Raw genomic sequence first — 19,867 nt, 5'->3', positions numbered from 1 at the left:
TATTTAAAAAATTAATTAATTTAAATATTAAGTATAATTTATAGGATATATACTTTCTTTATAATGCCATTACATATTTCTATTAATATAAAAAGTTTCAGAGCTTTTTATTCACTTTACTATTTTGGGATTTTATGAACTGAAAAATGACAGTTTTCGTGAGAATGACCCATAGAGAGTCGCAAAAGTTTGAAGTCAGAAAAATTTTCAACTTGCTTAGGCTGTGAAAATGTTTTGTAGTCAGAGAAATTTTCAACTTGCTTAGACTTTGAAAATTTCTCAAATTGTTTATAAATCGAGTTTTTTTTTAAGTTGGAAAAAAAAAGGATTTATAAGGTGCAGCATGTGCTTGGACGAGGAAAAAATTTTGAACTGTTTCGTCTTTTAAAAGTTGACAAATTTTTCGTGTTTTGATAAATTCTGAAACTGTGGAATTTAGAAAAACTCTGAAGACGTTTAGAATCAGGAAAATTCAGAAGTTCTTAAAAAACGGGTAAATAAGGAGTCGTAGAAGTTGGAAGTTAGATAAAGTTTCGCTCATCCTATAAATGAGAAGTCATCGATCGCTACACTCCACTTCTCCAGTATGAATAAGAGTTCAACCCCATTGATTAGGTCTTAGTAGCTCTTAAAATATTTCATATATAATAACAATTTGAAATTATTCAAATAACAAACAACTTCAGAAATTTTCTAAGTACGAACAACATGAGAATTTTTTTTTCAAGTACAAACACTTTGAAAATTTTTAAAGTCAAAATAATTTGAAAATTTTTCTTCGACTTCGTATATACCCATTTTTCCTAACAAAAATAATTTTCTACATGTTTAAGGAATCTCTGAATAATAAGTGACAAGTAAGTAACAAGTCTTAATAAATTAAGCATTTTTTAACACCAAATTTCAGCTACTCTTTACATACCGTTTTTCTAACATTAAAAATTTTCAAGTTCAAACAACCTCATAATCATTTTAGGTAAAGATAGTTTTTTTAGTTTTTCAACTCAAAACAGTTTTAAAACTTCTTTAAGTACGAACCACTTAAGAGTTTTTCTGAGTCTAAATAACTTGAAAATTATTCAATTACTCAATTCCAAGACCAAATTTCTCCTACTCCTTATATTACTGTTTTTTCCTACTTCAATAAATTTCTGTGTATAAGTATTTGCAAAATATTTCTAAGTGCAAATGGTTCGAAAACGTTTTAAGAGTCAAAATAATTTGAAAATTATTCAAGAGCTACTGTCCGATATCCTAGTAGGGATGAGAGTTCAACCCTACGGATTAGGTATTACAGAATACTCTTAGTATTTTTTCCAACTTACAAAGTTTTCTATGTTCAAAGAATATCAGAATATTTTAAAGTCCAAACAGTTCGAAAAATGTTTCTAAGTTCACACAACTTAAGATTTGATTCTAAGTACTAACAGCTTGAAAATTCTTTAAATCTTAAAACAATTTGAAAATTATTCAAAGTACAAACAACTTCAGAATTTTTGAAAGTACCAACAACATTAAAAGTATCAACAAAAAATTTCATCGAAACAAATTAAAAAAATTTCTAGGTACAAATAACTTTAGAATTTTTCAAAATACCAGCAGCAGTTTCATAATTTCTCAAAGCACATGCAATTAAAAAAAATTTCAAAAATCGCAACAATTTTAAAATTTTTCCTCAACCAAGCATCTATGACTCGTTATATACCCATTTTTTCCAACTTCAAAAATTGCGTCATGTTCAAGCAATTTTAGAATATTTCTGAGAAGAAAATATTTTAAAGTCTTTCTAAGTCAAAGCAATTTAAAATTATTCAAAAAACGAGCACCTTCGTTATCATTTTAGGTCAAGAAAATTTTTAAATGTTTTAACTTAAAACAATTTAAAAAATTTTCAAGTACCAACAACTTTAGAATTTTTCTAAGTCCAAATAATTTGAAAAATATTCAAAGCCGAAACAGAGTGAAACTTTTCCAAGACTAAACTTCTGCTAGGCGTAATAAAACTGCTTTTTCCGATATAAATAAATTTCTATGTTTAAACATTTGCAAAATAAGTTTTGAGTGGTTTGAAAATTCTTCAAAGCCAAAAAAATTTGAAAATTATTCAAATTTGAAACATTTTCTGAATTTTCTAAGTAATAAACATATCCGAGTTTTTCTAATTACGAAACATTTGAAAATTTTTCCAAAACCAAACTTCTGCTATACGTTATATACCCGTTTTTCTCACATTCGAAAAATTTTCTATACTCAAACAACATCAGAATTTTTCTAAAACCAACAGATTAAGAATTGTTCAAAGTACAAAGAATTCGAAAATTTATCATAGTCGAAACATGTTAAAAAAATTTCTAATTTTAAAATTCCTTTTCGTTTTCCCAACTTCAGAATATTTCTAAGTACAAAAAAAAAATGAAAATTTTTCAAAGTATAAACAACTTCAAATACCAAAAACATCCTAATTATATAAAGAGTTTGAAACTTTATCTAACTTCCAACTTCTGCGACTCCTTATTTACCTGTTTATTAAGAACTTCAGAATTTTCCTGATTCTAAACATCTTCAGAGTTTTTCTGAATTCTACAATTTCAGAATTTATCAAAACACGAAAAATTTGTCAACTTTTAAAAGTCGAAACAGTTCAAAACATTTTCCTCGTCCAAGCACATGCTACACCTTATAAATCCGTTTTTTTTTCAACTTAAAAAAAAACTCTAGATATATGAACAATTTCAAAAATTTTCACAGCCTAAGCAAGTTGAACATTTTTCTGACTACAAAACATTTTCACAGAATAAGCAAGTTTAAAATTTTTCTGACTTCAAACTTTTGCGACTCTCTATATATCCGTTTTTTTTTTCAGCTAAAAAAAGTTTTCTATGTTCAAACAATTTAAGAACATTTCTAAAACCAACTGATTAAGACATTTTCAGAGTATAAATAATTTGAAAATTTTTCAAAGTAGAAAAAATTTGAAAAACACTTCTGCGACTTCTCATATACCCGTTTCTCCCAACTAAACTAAATTTCTATGTTCAAAGAATTTAGAAACAATTCTATGTACAAAACTAGAAGAATTCAGACTTTTTAAGAAATCAGAAATTTCAATCAAAATTTTTCAAAGTACGAAAAACTTGAAAAGTTTTCAAAGTCAAGACAATTTGAAATTTTTCAAAGACCAAGCAACTTGAGAAAATTTCTAAGTTCCAACAACATCAGAATTTTTCAAAGAACAAACTGTTTGTACAAACAGTGCAACAGTATTACTTACACCATCTGCAATTCTTAATATACCCGTTTTTTAAGAACTTCAGAAATTTTGAAAGTACCAACAACTTCAGAATTTTCCTAATTCTGAACATTTTCAGAATTTTTTAAAAACCAACAAGTTAAAAATTTTACAAATTAACATTTTTCGAAGTTGAAAACAGTATAAATAATTTAAAAAATTTTAAAATCAAAACAATTTGAAGAAAAAATTATTCTGTTACTTCCTGTATACTTGTTTTTTCCGACTAAAATAATTTTCTATGTTTAAACAACTTCGGAATTTTTTCTAAGTGCAAAAATTTTTTGAAACATTTTTAAAGTCGAAAGAAATCTAAAATTTTTCTAACACCAAACTTCTATAAATCCTTAAATAATTTTATTTTTTCCCATCTACGAAAATTTTCTAATTTGCAAAGCTTTAAAATATTTCTAAGTAGAAAAATTTGGAAAATTTTTCAAAGTCAGAACAATTTGAAAGATACTCAAAGTACAAATAAATTAAGAAATTTTCTAAGTACCAATAACATCAGAAATGTCTTAAGTACAAACAGTTTTAAAATATTTCTAACTTCGAACTTCCGCGATTCTTTATATACCCGTTTTCAAAAACTTCGGAATTTTTCAAAATAGCAACACCTTCAGAATATTCCTAATTCTAAGCATTATCAGAATTTTTGGAAAACAAACATATTCTGAATTTTTCAAACTACAAATTATTTGAAAAGTTTGCAAATCCGAAACAGTTTCGAATTTTCACCGCGACTAAACTTCTGCGACTTTATATAATCCCGTTTTTTTCTACTAAAATACTTTTCTAAGTTCAAACAACTTCAGAATTTTTCAAATTATATATAAATGTAAAATATTTTAAAGTCGAAGCAAGTTGAAAATTATTTAAAATATAAACTTCTGCTACTCTGCTGCATTTTGAAAAATTTTCTAACTTCAAAATGGCAACCAATCTGAAGAGTTTTGCAACGCAGGTGATTAAAAACGGGACATAGTTATCGAAAACTTTAGTTTCAGAGTGACGATATGAGTTTACTTAACTTTCCTAATGTGAAAGACACTAGTATTTTGTCGATATTTTCAAAAACTGTCTTAATCAAACGAGTTTCAGAGGAAAAATATAATGAAAATTAATTACACTGATAATGAGTAGAAAAATGCATCAAGTTTTTTTGAACTCATAAACCATTTTATTCAACTGATTATGTACTGTTATCTCTTAGAATGATTATAACATATTTACTATTATCGACTAATTAAATACAAATATTCGGACTATGAAACTATTACATCAGATTAGAATTATTAGACATATTTAGAATTATTTAAAATTGGTAAAAATTTAATCTCTAAGGAAGGATTCATTTAGAAATTAAATTAATTATAATGCTTTAATGGAAAAATACTAATTCGCACATTAATTTAAGTAATGAAAGCATAAACCATTTTATTCAACTGAATATCTCTTAGAATGATTACTACATATTTACTATATTTCGACTTATTAAATACAAATATTCCGACTAATAAACTATTTCATTAGTTAAGAATTATTAGACACATCATTTAAAATTGGTACAAATATAATCTCTAAAGAAGGGTTCATTTAGAAATTAAATCAATGTTTTATAATGCTTTAATGAGAAAATAATGATTCGCACATTAATTAAAATAATTAAAACATAATAAAAATATACTAGCTTGCGAAAAGTTTCTAAGTCCCGAAAATAAAAATAATTCTTTCCCTTTCTAAAGAAGACATAAAAATAAACCATCTGATAAAACCTTATCTAAAGTAGAAATCTCACAATCTCAAAAAAACCCCTGTCGTCACAGATTGTTGAGTTGTATTTCTCCTGCTGCGGCAGTAGCCGAATCTGAAATGTAGAGTAGTACACCTCCTGCTGCGGCAGAACCCCCATTTTTCCCCTACTCTCGTCACTCGTTGTCGATTCAGAAGCCAATATGGTTCCACACATACGCGAAACATAGCTTTCAGATATCCAATTAAATCTGATTTAATTCCAAGTACTCAATTAAAAACAATAAACGATTAAGAAAATGATAAGCAAATCGTCTTACTAGCAGTTAAGTTTGCTACCACAGTTTGCCTTAGGGCAAAAAATCTTGCTATTTTCCCCCGCTTTGAAAAATTACATTGCTTTTTCGGGCATTTGGGTGCCAACATTTTAAAAACCATTTATTTTTTTAATTTTCTTCAAATTAATTTATGTACAATTTTAAATATTCTTTGAAGCATGTTGGAAAATATATATAAATAATTGTATTAATAATCAAAAAATTTTTACTCAATACAAAAAAATATTTTTAAGAAATAATTTCCCAGTTAAGAAGTATTTCCCAGTTGCAATAAAATGTTTTTCTCTGTCATAAGATATAACTTTTATTAAATTGTATTTAGATTGAATTTAAAAACCAATAGTTGAAATTGTCTTCACTTTCGCTATTTTAACTTTTTTGTTTATATCGATGATGTTTCAGTCAAAGTTTCAATTTTAAAGCTAGAATTTTTCATTTACTCGGTTTTCAACATTTTCAATAATGTTTTTTTCTGATATGGTTAGCATCAGCTATGATTATAACTTTTACTTGACATTTGCTTTTTTTTGTTTACCTCTTCTTTTAATTTGTAATTTAGCACTTACTAATTGCTCAAAGTTTGAAAAAAATACCATCAGTAAAGTAAGTAATCGAATGACTTTTCTCTTTTGATTTATAAGTCTTAAGCGTATATTTTTTAAGTATCCATAAAGTATGATTTTGATTTAATAAAAAACTAAGTTTTCAAATCCCACAACTTAAGATTTAAATAAGGAACGTATTTGCTAATATTACTCACCGAAAAAGTTTTATGTAAAAAAAACTAGTTTTTTCTGCCAGTCCTTTAGTTTAAACTTCATTTTGAATTCTATGGCATATTAAGAAAATAGTCAAACAAATGTCCATATTCCATAAGTATACCTATGATTTTCCGTCCAATATTTTGAAACAATTTAATAATTTTAAAAACTCATAGGAATAAAATCTCTAATTTTTCTGATATACTTAGTTAATTTCCACGCCTGGAACTAAGCAAATTTTTTGGCCACATTTATTTTATTTTGTTGTTATAAATTAAATAAAATTTCAGCGAATCCTTTGATTGAACAACCATCCATCTATGGTAATTTATTGAGCTTGTTTTTGAAGCGTAACGTAATTTTTGATACCATTTACTATTTACTCACTGGCAATTTAATCTGTTTTTTAATGTCACGAAGCGTGGATTTGAAATCGAATCTTACTCAGAAACCATGACTTTGCCTCTCTTTCCTTTTCAAAAATGTAAGTCCAATAAAGTGGACCCATATAAATGAATATCTATATTTCTGATTCTAGAGAATTCACATCCATACAAATAGAATTGTATGCCAAAAGTTATTTTCTTGAAGGAAAAAAAGCAATCATCATTTCTAATCATTCTATGAAGTGAATCACTCTATCTATTATATGATGTGGAGTAGCTTTGTCCCTTAAAAGTAGTCATGGATTCGAGCCACCAGCAATGTTTACGCTTTTTACTTTGCATATCTTTTAAAATATTGAACTTAATAGCTTAGAGTATTTTAAATTTATACACATAACTTCATAAACAGTTGTTGTTTTTTTTGTCATAGCTCAGGAAGTTTGACTTAGCTGTTGAAATTAATTTAATATCATTGACTAATAATATGTTTGTTTTACTTGAAAAAATTTCAAATACTGGTTAAAATAAACTAAATTTTTAGACTGGAGCACCACAAATCCTTGAAAAAAATTTCTTATACTTCATTCAATTGAGTTAAGAAGAGAAAAGTCAAAATAAATAATCGATGACTTTTAATATATTTATTTCTTAAAGACTACACACTTTATTTCGATCCATTATAAAATAGCAAGAGTGAAACATAAATTTAATCTAGTCATGAATGATGGTGGAAGTGCCGAAAAATTTTACCCACTGCCAACTTTCGAAAATAAAGTCTTGAAACAAAAGTCTCATTTATTTAATGGAGTGAATAATTTTAACTTGAATGCTTTTAAGGGAAAAAAATTATTTGATTGCGAGATTTACCCACAAGACCAAACTTCACACAAATGCGTTGAAACTGATTCAGCTGACATTTATTTTGATGCTTCAGGCGATACTATTGAGTTTCCTAAAGAAGAAGGCTATGAACCTTTAGTGAATATGAATATAAATAATTGTAAGTCATCATTTGTTTTTGAAGAAGCTGGACAAGAAGGTTTGCTTATTGGTTCAGGAATGGAGAATGAGGAACAGATGAGTAAAGAAGGAACGATTCGAAAACTAAACAGTGTGCAGATGCCATTTAAAAGTTACTATCACCATGGTTTTAACTCATTTAGTGGCAACATATCTAAAGCTGATTTAACAACAACTTTAACAAAAATTGAAAAATATTCAGTGTTGACATTTCCGTTTTGTGACAGAGAAACTCTTCTGACTTTAAATTTTGAAACAGGAGACAATTGGGGATTCGGAAACAAACTTCGTTCTTTGGAGAAGTTTCTTTATCCAGAAAATGTTAGAGATCAACTCGCAGTTTTGCCTCAAATTCACTTTAGGAATTCGAGAGAAGAGTTTGATTTGAATAAAAATCTTTGTAATAGTTTAGTATCTTTAAACGTTGAGACAGGAAAACTTATACAAAAATCTGAGAATGGCGAATGTGAGTTTGAGAATTGTCTTTCTTCCGGTGATGGACTAAACCGCAATTTTCATGAAAAAGACAAAACCTCCTCCGGTTTAGATTGTGAGGATTCAATTGATGAATGCAGTTTGGAATTTTCGGATTTTGAAGATTTGGACATTGAAAGGCTAGATGAAGATTTCGTGGATTCGCCAATAACGCAAAGTTCTCTCGCCAAAGATATTAACAGCCAATCATATTCCATACAAAGTTCAATAAAGAATGAAAATGCCTTTAGCGAAACTTTTTCGATGAATTATCCGGTTTTGTTTGAATGCACAAATTACGATACTGGGAAAAGAGAAGCGTTAATCATTTATCCCTTGGACCAATTAGAATCAATGAAATCACAAAACAAGAAAAGCAATAAAATAGATATCATTAAAAAAATGACCAAAATGAGTAAACGCTTCCGTGATAAGCCCTTGGGTGTAATGATTGGTGTACAGCGCATTTATTCTCAAAGCCGTAAAATAGCTTTTACAAAGATAAATGGACACTTAAAAATTGGAAATTCCGATCCTAATATTACAAATAAAAGCTCTCATTCCACACACCGTGGAGAGCAAAATGTGCCTCGGGGAGTTTTCAATCATGAAAAAAATTTGAGGCAAGTTTCTAAAAGCAGAAATAGGTCTTATTCAGCTGAAAATGTACCAACAAACAAGACAGAAGATGTAAAACCTCCAAAAAGAACTTCAGACGCTACTCTAAATAAATCATATTCAAAGAAAAAAGAACTTGTAACTAGATCTTCTGAGAAAAACTCTATCCATCATACTGTAGTGCACCACTCTTGTTTAGAGACCGGACTTGTTCCCAGAGCTTTCCCTACCAAACCTACAAATCGAAATTCTACTTCTGTTGAGCACCATTCAAAGAAAAATGCTCAAACTGGACTGGTTCCTTTCTCAGCCGAAAGGACCCAAGATGTAGTAGTACACCACACTTGTTTAAACAGAAGTTCTCAAACTGGACTTGTTCCCGGGGTTTTCCCTGTGAAACCATTCTCCTTAATATTTTCAGTGAGAACATTTTCTCAGTGGGACACATACGTTTCTCGCGAGAGGGGGAAATTTGTAAATAAGAACACCAGTGTTCAAAAATTAATCTCTTCTGATTTCAAGAAATATTTTCATTTTTTTGCCAAATATGGAGATCGTTTGAAATCAGGATCAGTCATCACAAGGGCAAACAACAATCACTGGATGAAAAAAGCTAAGATTGTAACCGACAGCCAGACTGCAAAGATTGTCAATGATTGTTTTTCTGAAATTGCAGGGTAAGTGATAATAAAGTTTTTAAAAAAATGTAATCATGATACTATGCCATATTACGAAAATTTGCATAAAAAATAAATGAGAGAGATTTCGCAATTTTACGCAGCATCCCTCACGTTCAAAAGTTTGGAGCAACTGCGCATGAGTAAGAGTCAGAGGAATTAATATCAATAACGTTAGATACAGCTACTTACGTACAGCAGTGCCCGAGATATTACATAAAACTGCCAAATCGAAATCTTTTTACTGATTTAACGCATAACAACTTTCCTCTGTGTTTCTCTCAAAATGATTGAAATTTATCTGGAAAACTTTCATACATAATAGAGACGCTGACGTCACTTCCTACCTACTATAATTTTAACAAAAACTAATCGGAGCATTCGCAGAACAAGCAGTTCAACGAGAGAAAAACGAAAAATTTGGAAAAAAATAGAATTATAAACTTGACCATTTCATATTTAGTAATGAAATGATAAAATTATCTAAAAAAAAGTCGTTTTTCAGGATTTCATGCTTTAAGGTATTCGGAATGGTGACATTATAAGAAAAAACTAAATAATTATGAAAAATTTCAACAACAAAAAATTTGAAAAGTAAACTTAAGCACTTCATATTTAGTAATGAAATTACTCGTATAAATAGTAACTAATATGATCGTTTTCGATTTTCTAAATGTTACTCTAAAATTAGGAATTTAAAATATAAATTCAACATTTACTTTACATCAATCTATTTTTAACCTATTTATTTTTAACCTATCGATATTTTGATAGATAAATTAATGATATTCAAAAGCTGCTTATAACTCAATAGCCCAGTCAGTGAGATTTAGATTAACTAACGGTATTTAAAATCTATCTATAATATAATAGATAAACCATTGCCATTTAAACCAGTAAAGTAATGACTTCGCTGCACTAAACAAACTCTATTTATTCAAATGAATTGATGGGTTGATTTCATTCATTTACTCGTAAGTAAATTGATATTTTATCAATTAATATTTAAATTGACATCTTATACAAATAAAATTTCGTATCAATTAAAAAATAAATATTTAACAGCTATCGGACTACTACTTAAAAGTAAACTTTAAAATTCTAACGCTCTAGTCATTTAAAAAGACTAGAAATCTATTAAATATTATTAAATCATTGCTTATATTATTTCTCCGAGCGTTTGGTAAATATTGTTGCTACGTAAGTTCTTCTTACGCAAACTAAAATAATATATATTCAATTTCTTTAAGACATAATGATGGTTTTTTTGAATTATTACTTTTGCTAACTACAGTTACCTACATAAAAACCTAAACAGATGATGCACATAATTTTAGTCGTATTTAACCTTTTGATGCATTTGAGACACCGGTAACCCTTTCATTTATTCATTTTTTTCTGACACTCTAATTACAAGCAAAAATATATTTCGATATTTTTCAATTATGAAAAACAATCTAATAGTTACTTAAAAAAAATCTGTCAGATTATCGGAATTATATTTGTACTAAAATATAAAATCGAAAAAAAGTGTTTTGAAAAAAAATTCTATTCATATTCCGAAAATTATCAATAATTGATTTCGTCAATCAAAACAATTTCAACCATCAATAATTGTTTCTCTAAATACCTGCAAATTTGAAAAATTATTGTTTGGAAGTGAGCCGTATTTGGAAGATTTAGCCTTTAACACAGAAAAAGACACCCGTGTTTCACGCTTTGTTTCATAACCATAAATTATAATAATATGAAAAATTATATTTTTCACTTATTTTGATATAAATTAATACAAAATAATGAAAAAGTATGAAAAATATGTATAGTAAAAATTCTGCGCTAAAGGGTTAAAAGACGAAACAACGTAAACATAAATTATTTTATAACAATATTGAGTAAGTAAATATTGCTACTAAAGTAAAATGTTCGTAATTGAATATATCAGGGGTGGCGAACCTTTATACACCAACGTGCCATTTTCTCTTAAAAATTGCTTAATGAGGTCATAGACGTGCCGTCAAATATTTATTGATTTCGTCAATCAAAACAATTATATTTGTACTAAAATATAAAATCGAAAAAAAGTGTTTTGAAAAAAAATTCTATTCATATTCCGAAAATTATCAATAATTGATTTCGTCAATCAAAACAATTTCAACCATCAATAATTGTTTCTCTAAATACCTGCAAATTTGAAAAATTATTGTTTGGAAGTGAGCCGTATTTGGAAGATTTAGCCTTTAACACAGAAAAAGACACCCGTGTTTCACGCTTTGTTTCATAACCATAAATTATAATAATATGAAAAATTATATTTTTCACTTATTTTGATATAAATTAATACAAAATAATGAAAAAGTATGAAAAATATGTATAGTAAAAATTCTGCGCTAAAGGGTTAAAAGACGAAACAACGTAAACATAAATTATTTTATAACAATATTGAGTAAGTAAATATTGCTACTAAAGTAAAATGTTCGTAATTGAATATATCAGGGGTGGCGAACCTTTATACACCAACGTGCCATTTTCTCTTAAAAATTGCTTAATGAGGTCATAGACGTGCCGTCAAATATTTATTGGGAAAAGAATAATACTAATTACTATCAACTCAAAACTCTTTATTTACATTGAAAAAAAATACATTTTGCAATGTCTCAGTTATACAAGTAATTCAACTTAAAGTAACATCAGTGTGACTTCTGTTGTTGCAGATTAGATGACCAATAACTTATATTAGGTTGTAAGATGTTAGTTTAAGCAGGACTGTTGATTTTTTTTGCTAGTTATTTATTGTTAGCTTGTTTTTTACGGTTATTAATTGTTTTTTTTTTTGTTTGTTTTTTGTGAATTTTAATTTAATTGTTACATATGCTTCATAGCGTAATAACATTTGTGTAATAACAATTCATAGTGTAACAACAGTGCCCAAAATATTGTGCCGCGTGCCATTGGTTCGCCATCCCTGGAATATATTAATGAATGCTCTTGCACGTTGCAAATTGTATTTTTCTAAATTATATTCTTTTATTATGTGTGTTCTTATTTCTCGACAAAAATGCATATGAGCTATAGCGCGGAAAAAGGGAGAAAAATAATATAAAAATTCAATTTTTATAATGTGTTATGGGGTACTCGCAATTAATCCCCTGGTTGCGTCTAATCACGTGATTGTGCTAACTTTACAGTTTTATGGGTCCCCTTCAGACAGAAAATGGATTTTACTTCCTCCATGTTCTTAACCTAAGCAGAAAGGTCTTGAATTCTCTTATTTATTCAGTTAAAATATTTTTGAATAATTTTTGTTTCATTTTGCTCAATGAAACGTGTTTTATTCATCATAGTTACAGAATGTTGAAATTTTGCGCTGTAAGTATTTTTAAAAGTTTCAAAGTTTAAAATTTTTAGAAATTTCAGTGCTAAAATTTAAAATTCTGTAAGACCAATCGAACGCATTTCATTGAACAAAAAAAAAATATTCAAAAACATGAATTAGTTTGTGAATAAATTATGAAATTTCGGACACATAGTACTCCGTAGAATAACACTGAGGAAGTAAAATCATTTTTCTGTCAGAAAGGGACTCAGGCTTGGGTTTATTATCTCGCTGAATCGATTTTCGGATCAGATTTAAGTTTCCTGTAACAACGAAGTGTGTCAAACCTGATGGGTGGATCCACGTGTGACGTACACTTGCGGGAATTCAGTTGTTATACGCTCTATCACAAATGATAAGGATCTATAAATATCAGGATTATTTTACCCTAACATGAACTCCTGACTCCTGCCATATCTTACTTAGTGATACCTATCTCCTTTTTTTGTGCCAAGTTTAGTTTACAATACGGTAAACATTTTCTCCGGAGTACGTTTTTTCTTTCTTTTTTTTCTGCTCAATGTAGGCGATTTTGGCTCTTGGGGCAGTAAGCCCTACATTCAACTCACCGCTCAAGACTAGTTTTTTTATTTTAACCAACGTATTTAATGAAATTCAGGTACATAGGAAAATGTCTTAAATCATCTTTTTCACTTTGTCTACGAATAATATAGCAAAAAAACTTGCAAAAGAGTTTCAAACTGATGCTTTTTAAATTATGATACTAGATATTTAATAGTGTGTTTAATTTTTTACGAAATTAGAAAGAAACTTGTTCTGAATATATGTGACTACACTCAGTTCCTTCAAACTTTCTCGAAGACGCGGAAGCTGACGCTGCCTGAATTAGTGAAACAGCTGAAAACTGTGGATATTTTTGAAACAAGCCAAAGTAAAATAAAAACGAGTATTTAATTAACTTTTCGCATTTTTTTAACTTATATTTGTGGTGGAATGTGCAACATTATGTATCACAATTGAAAAGCTAATTAAAAAACATTATTCCATATTAGGAGTCCATATTAAACCTATCATCGCCGTACCTATATTAATTTGCTAGGAACCTTCCATGTAGCATGATACGTAAATTAAACGTAAATTTTTGGGATATTAGTCAAGTTCATACCCGTTATACGTAAATTTTACGTAATAATGACGGAATGATATTACCATTGAAGTATTGGGTAAAAAAGTTTAGGTATATTTCACTTAATATTAACGTAGCAATATTTACATTTAGTAAAATTGCTCTTATGCATTTTACGTACTATTGACTAAAAAAATTTACCATTTAAATTTCTGTAAGAAAGTTTTCATACATCAAAAAATATCGACGTATATTTTACCATTTAGATTTTGGTAAAACGCTTCTGTATATTATACGTAATATTAACGAATTTGTATGCGTATAATTTTCCGTTTTTCGTATTTCCCTTTCTTGTTATAATTTAACCTTTCAGTTTTATGTAAATTTTACGAATGTTTAGTAAAATTTAAAAGTGAAATATTCGTATTTTTGACGTGAAATTCAAATTCCTATTATAAAAGTAATTTTTGAGGTAATTAATAGTTTGGCTATTTTTTATGTTTTCCCGAAATGGAATAGTGCCAAACATGGTGAAAAGAAACATTTAAAAGACTTAGAGAATATCACCATAAAACAATAAATAGTTTCTGATACATACTACAAATGTCTAATATACTTGGCGCAAATCCCAATGCTTCCATACGTTCGTTCTGTGGCCTATTTCCATTGGTGTCCTTCACAACAGAAATGATGCCTTCCTGTTGTGTTCTTGGCGTTGTACTCGAGTTAGTTGATTGACAACGAATATCCAATGCAGGTGCGCATTAATGCCGTATAGAAACATTGATAGAAACATGCTGTTGAACGTATAGACGGAACTGGGATTTATGTCGAGTGTTCAAGGTGCACACATTGAACATTTGTAGTATATGCAAACGAAAACAAGGTTAGCTTACGTATCTTTCCATGTCTCGTACTTGTAAACAAACTGTCTTTTGAAACTGGGCGAATCATTTAGGCTGATCCAATTTATGAAAACATCAAGAAGCTGTTCATAAAATCATCTTATTTAAATATTCTGCTGAATAGGATATTATGTTATAGAGTGATCATGGGGGGTAGATGGACATAATGATCAATTTTCTTACGAATGCTTAGTAAATTTTCTTAAGATATTACAAAACAACCAGTAAATCTTTCGAGTTGTATAAAAATAAAATAAATTTATGTTCCTAACAAGCTGAAACATATATTGCAGCTTCAAGGCTTGGGTTTATTATCACGCTGAATCAATTTTCGGATCAGATTTAATTGGATACCTGAACGCATGTGAGTCGAACCCGATTGGCTGACCCACGCGTAATGTCAGATTATCACAATTATCCGTGGGATATCTGAAAGTCTTTAAAGATGGGCACACTATGAGTAAAATAAGCATCCACATAAATGCTCAAAACTTAAGTACGCTCCACACGGTTCATGGAATTAATAAATATTACATATTTAGCATTCCAACTATCTTTGTCGATAAATCGACTTTTTCTCCTATTTTCTTATCATAGCAAATATTTAGTTGCACTCCTCTTTCGACCCAACTGCAGAAACAGGATCATTAAATCTCTACCTATCAAGGTTTAATCTTGGGTCTTGCTTACACCAGCTGCTTATCCATATGAAAAGATCAAGAATTTTGTCCAACACGGTAAGAGTGATAGCAAAAACTTAGTTAGCTAACTATTTTCTTTATATTTGTCTAACCTGTGGATGATGTTGTTAACTAGGACGAAATTTAAAGTTAATTTTGTACGATCCCATTTCATATTAACAAATTCAATGTCTCATATTTTTATCAAAGATCTATCTAAATCACCAAAGATTCCGGTTGGTCTAAAGGCTTTATTTATAATCTCTTTCGTGTGAATAAGAATCTGCAATGTATGTCACAGTAATTTAGGAACTTTTTCACGTAACATTGATACTGCTCATTTTACCCTGACTGCACCGAAAGATAATCAAATGAGGTGCGTCATAAATAGCCATCTACAAACACGCGATGATCTACAAGCATATAAAATTAGACTTTGAATTTGACCTATGTCCCCCAACACTTCGAACATCGAACACTTCGAACACTGACGCCTTAATGTCATTAAACTTTCATAAATGAGTTATGCTTAATTTCTCTCAATTTTGTGCTGCCAGGGATCCCTGGCTCTTAGACATCTTTACGATGACACGCGTATGGATAACTTGTCTTTTTCCATTTCTATTTTGCCATCTAATATGACGAATAGAAATTGTGGCTTGGTGTCCAACTTCTCCACGTACCAATCAAAATTCGATTCAACCTACCTATTGACACCCGAAGATTGTCGCAGAATATCATTGTATCTGTATGTCAACAAAACAAATGAGAAAACGAAGTTTCTATGGCAATAAATTCATTTTAAAACATATTAAACTGGGGAACATACTCTCACAAACAGAGTGACAGATGAGTAATGAAAAGAAAGAATGAATTACAAAATAATCGGCTTCAACAGAAGCTTAAATACTCTTTGAACAGATAACGGATGGCGTCATGATCCACGCAAGAACAACAAATAAAAAGAAACTGGCCGATCCCCGCGACCATGACGTTACCGACGTAAGTTGATCGTCATCTTAAACGACTAACGAAAATCGAACCTATAACCTTTTGTTAGTAAATCAATCAAAATAGAAAAAAAAACTTTTATCACTTATTTATCTAACACTTATAGCCGACCATAATATGTCTTTAAACCTAGAAAATTGAATATTTTCGAAATTTCACTTAATTTGTTCTTTATTGAAAACTCCTCATTGTTGCCCCATTTAAGAACTCAATGATAACTTCAATACGCCAATTTTTTGTCATGGCATATTTTATTTTATACTCACTACGTAGTGCTCTCCAAACACCACCTTATGAGTGTTATTTTCAAATTAAACACTCTTGTGCAAGAGCTTATTCCACTATAATTATCGATTTAATTTTTTTAGAATCCAATTTTGGAGACATGCATAAAAGCAGTTTCGCAGCTATTGCAGTTTTGTAGTTTTCCAGGTATTCAGTTTTGCAGTTATTTTCAGAATTGTATTTTGAAACTGTCAGCAAAAAATGTGATTTTTTTTTTTTTTTTTTTGAAAAATAACTCTGCATTATGGTAGAATAAGCTATGATCAAAGCTTAAGTTATAATCAAACTCCTTCCTTCAATCGCCTGCCAATTTTATCTAAAATTGTAGAAGGTTTTAGAAAGATTGGAGCATTAGTTTTTAAGAAATTGTTCACAGACATCATATTATAGGGATTAGTCTATTTCTATGTCGAATTTCTTAAACTCTCTCTCTCTCTCCGATAGTTTTACTCAAAATGACTTAAAACTTTACGTAAATATTTTTGTCGCATTTCATTACGCAATAAAACTTTAATTTTTTTTAAACTTTAAAACTCATATAACCACCTTAAGTGCAAAAAAAAGCAGTCTGCGGTATTTCAATTGTGTTTTCAAACTTTATAACTTCTAATGTGTCCGGATGTTTTCTTATTTTTTACATTGGTAGTTATCGGGAGGATTTATGCGAACCGTATATGAACCGTACTTTATAAGTTACGAGTAATTTCATACTACTTAATTGCCAATACTTTCATTATGTTGAAAGAGTTGTTTTGTGAAATATATCTGGTTGTTTTACTAAAAATGGAAGTAACATCTAATAAGCAACAAATGGAATAATCCCATAGATACAACTTTTACGAAGGAATAACGAATGTAAGCAACTAACATTTTCTTTCTTTTTTAGAACAATCTTCAAGTCCATCGCAAGCACAGAATTAAAAATTAAGAAAAACAATTTATCGAAAATTACAAAACTTCGAAAATCACCAAAATATCATTTATAAAAACATTTTCAATTTAAAGACTGCACACATAGTCGAAAAGTTTGTGTACTTAAATTCAATACTCTGTATTAAATGGAATAATGGAAATAATAAAGGTGAACTTTCAGAAAATTGATCACTTATTTCTTTGTAGAATTCTTTCTTCTAGACGCTGAATCAGCTCCAACATTCTATAGGTATTTTCAGTATAATAATTTCCTATATTTTATATTATTTTATAACTACTATGTGATGCTAAACAGGTGTCCGTATATGTTAAGAAAATCCAAAACAACAATCTCTTTCTCTGAAGACATTTGGTTCATGGAAGAAGAGAGAACTTCTGTCCAATAAGTGGCGTAACAAACTTTTGGACATTCTTTTCACATGCTAATAAATAATTTATGCATTCTTAATCTTTGACTTCAATTAAAATATACTTCGTCTTTATAAGGATTCTATCGCAGCTGAACTCCTCAACAAATCTACCCCAACATTCTATACCGACAACAACAAAAAATGGCACATTTAGCCTTAAAAAGGCTAGCTGTTATAAAAATGAACGTCAGGTAATAGGGTGGCGAGATCAGCAACATCTCGCCACCCTAATACCTGACGTGAGATTATGAGAGGTTTTTTTTTCTTACATAAGTAATAATTTCTACCACTAATGTGCATAATGTATTATTTAAATTTTAACAAAATATATATTAAAAGCTGTGGTTGTATATAAAACGTTGATACGAGATACGTTGTATATATAACATTATATCCAAATTACTAATTGCCTTTGAAACTTTTACTTAAAAGGCTATATAGACCAACTTGATTTAATTTGTTTAAAACTTTAAGGGTATTTGCTTTTTAGTGTAAATTCTTTTGCATTTTAGCAAATTTTTTTGAAAAAAAATTCATCTTCCTATCGGTAATTTGTGGAGAAAAAAATGAACAAATACGTTTTTGAAAGTTTTTGCCAAATTGATACTTTTATCAAATCTGATATTGACAGATCAATCTAGTGTAGTTTTTTCTAATCTTGCTGTTGATTATTACGATATGGAAACAAAAAGATTCAATAGCACTTTAATATTGTTTTTAATTGAATACTTATTTGACCTTTTAAGCTTTTTACGTGAGGAGACGATATAATGATTTATATTGATCTCATATTACAGTGCCATGTAAATAAGGAAACAATACAAGTAATTTCAGTCTCGAATTACAAACACTAAAAAAAGAAACTTTTATCGATTAATATAACCCATTCTTTAAAAATGAGCATGTATTTTAGCACACTTTCAAGGTCATTATTAAAAACCATATTCAGAAACAATTAAAATCTTTTTTAAATATAATTGAATTTTTGTCATCAATCATAAAAAATAAATCCAATCATTAAAATCGATTACAAAATTTAATGACTGTAATATTTTCTTAGATCAATTTATACTCTGAATCGTAGAAAATTTATCATTGCGCCATTAATGTAATAAGATTTAAAATGTTCAGTACTTAAAATATAAATCTGATAGCATTGAAAACGATACGAATATTAAAAATAAAAAGTCAAATTAAGGAAAAGATTTTTTTAAAGTGATTCATATCTCGTTGTAATATTTTTGTTGCAATATTTAAAATTAAAATAAGGAGATAATGAAGGTATCAATTAGGGGATAAAAGCTTAAAAACTAAAATGAAAGGAAAAAGTTTTAAAGTTATTCAGAATTCAGCTATTATAAAATCCTTTGTTGAGAGAATATAAAATTGGAAGCCATCAGTAAGAAGAATGATAAAAATATAAAAATCAAAAACTTAAATGAAGAAAAAGGATTTCTACTAAGAGAAATGCTTTAAAGTGGTTCAAAACTAGATTTATATTAAACCTGTTGTTACAACATTTAAGTGTTCAGGACATATTAAGTTAATGATAAGAAAATTTAAAGTCGGAGTTCAAGTCAAGGAAAAAGATTTTAATGTGATTCACAACTTGGTTTATTAAACTCTTGTCGATAAATTAAAATTTGTTGAAATATAAAATTAGAAAGTATAGCAATGATAAAAATGGTACGGAAACTGAAAGCAAGAACTCAAGCAAAGGAAAAAGAGTTTCGAAATTAATCAAAACTCAATTTATACTTAAACTCTTGTGGTAAGATTTAAAATTATTGACACATAAAATTAATCACTGATGACAACAATAAAATTGGTACGAAAACTAAAAGCAATAAATCGAAAGAGGAAAAGAA

General features: G+C 28.8%; 1 protein-coding gene across 1 annotated transcript; it reads left to right on the top strand.

Annotated features, from left to right (window-relative positions):
• The first annotated feature begins 5,927 nt into the window (after nt 1-5,927).
• LOC139425513 (uncharacterized) lies at nt 5,928-17,741 on the top strand. The gene is made up of 4 exons (XM_071180524.1): nt 5,928-5,982; nt 7,068-9,315; nt 13,453-13,580; nt 17,543-17,741. Exons 2-4 carry the CDS (start codon nt 7,244-7,246, stop codon nt 17,575-17,577), a joined length of 2,235 nt encoding a protein of 744 aa, XP_071036625.1. The 5' UTR covers nt 5,928-5,982; nt 7,068-7,243; the 3' UTR covers nt 17,578-17,741.
• The last annotated feature ends 2,126 nt before the right edge of the window (nt 17,742-19,867 follow it).

This window comes from Parasteatoda tepidariorum, chromosome 4 (assembly GCF_043381705.1).
Source record: "Parasteatoda tepidariorum isolate YZ-2023 chromosome 4, CAS_Ptep_4.0, whole genome shotgun sequence".
NCBI lineage: Eukaryota > Metazoa > Arthropoda > Arachnida > Araneae > Theridiidae > Parasteatoda > Parasteatoda tepidariorum.
Note: the sequence above shows the minus strand (reverse complement) of the source record. Positions and strands in the feature narration are given on the sequence as shown.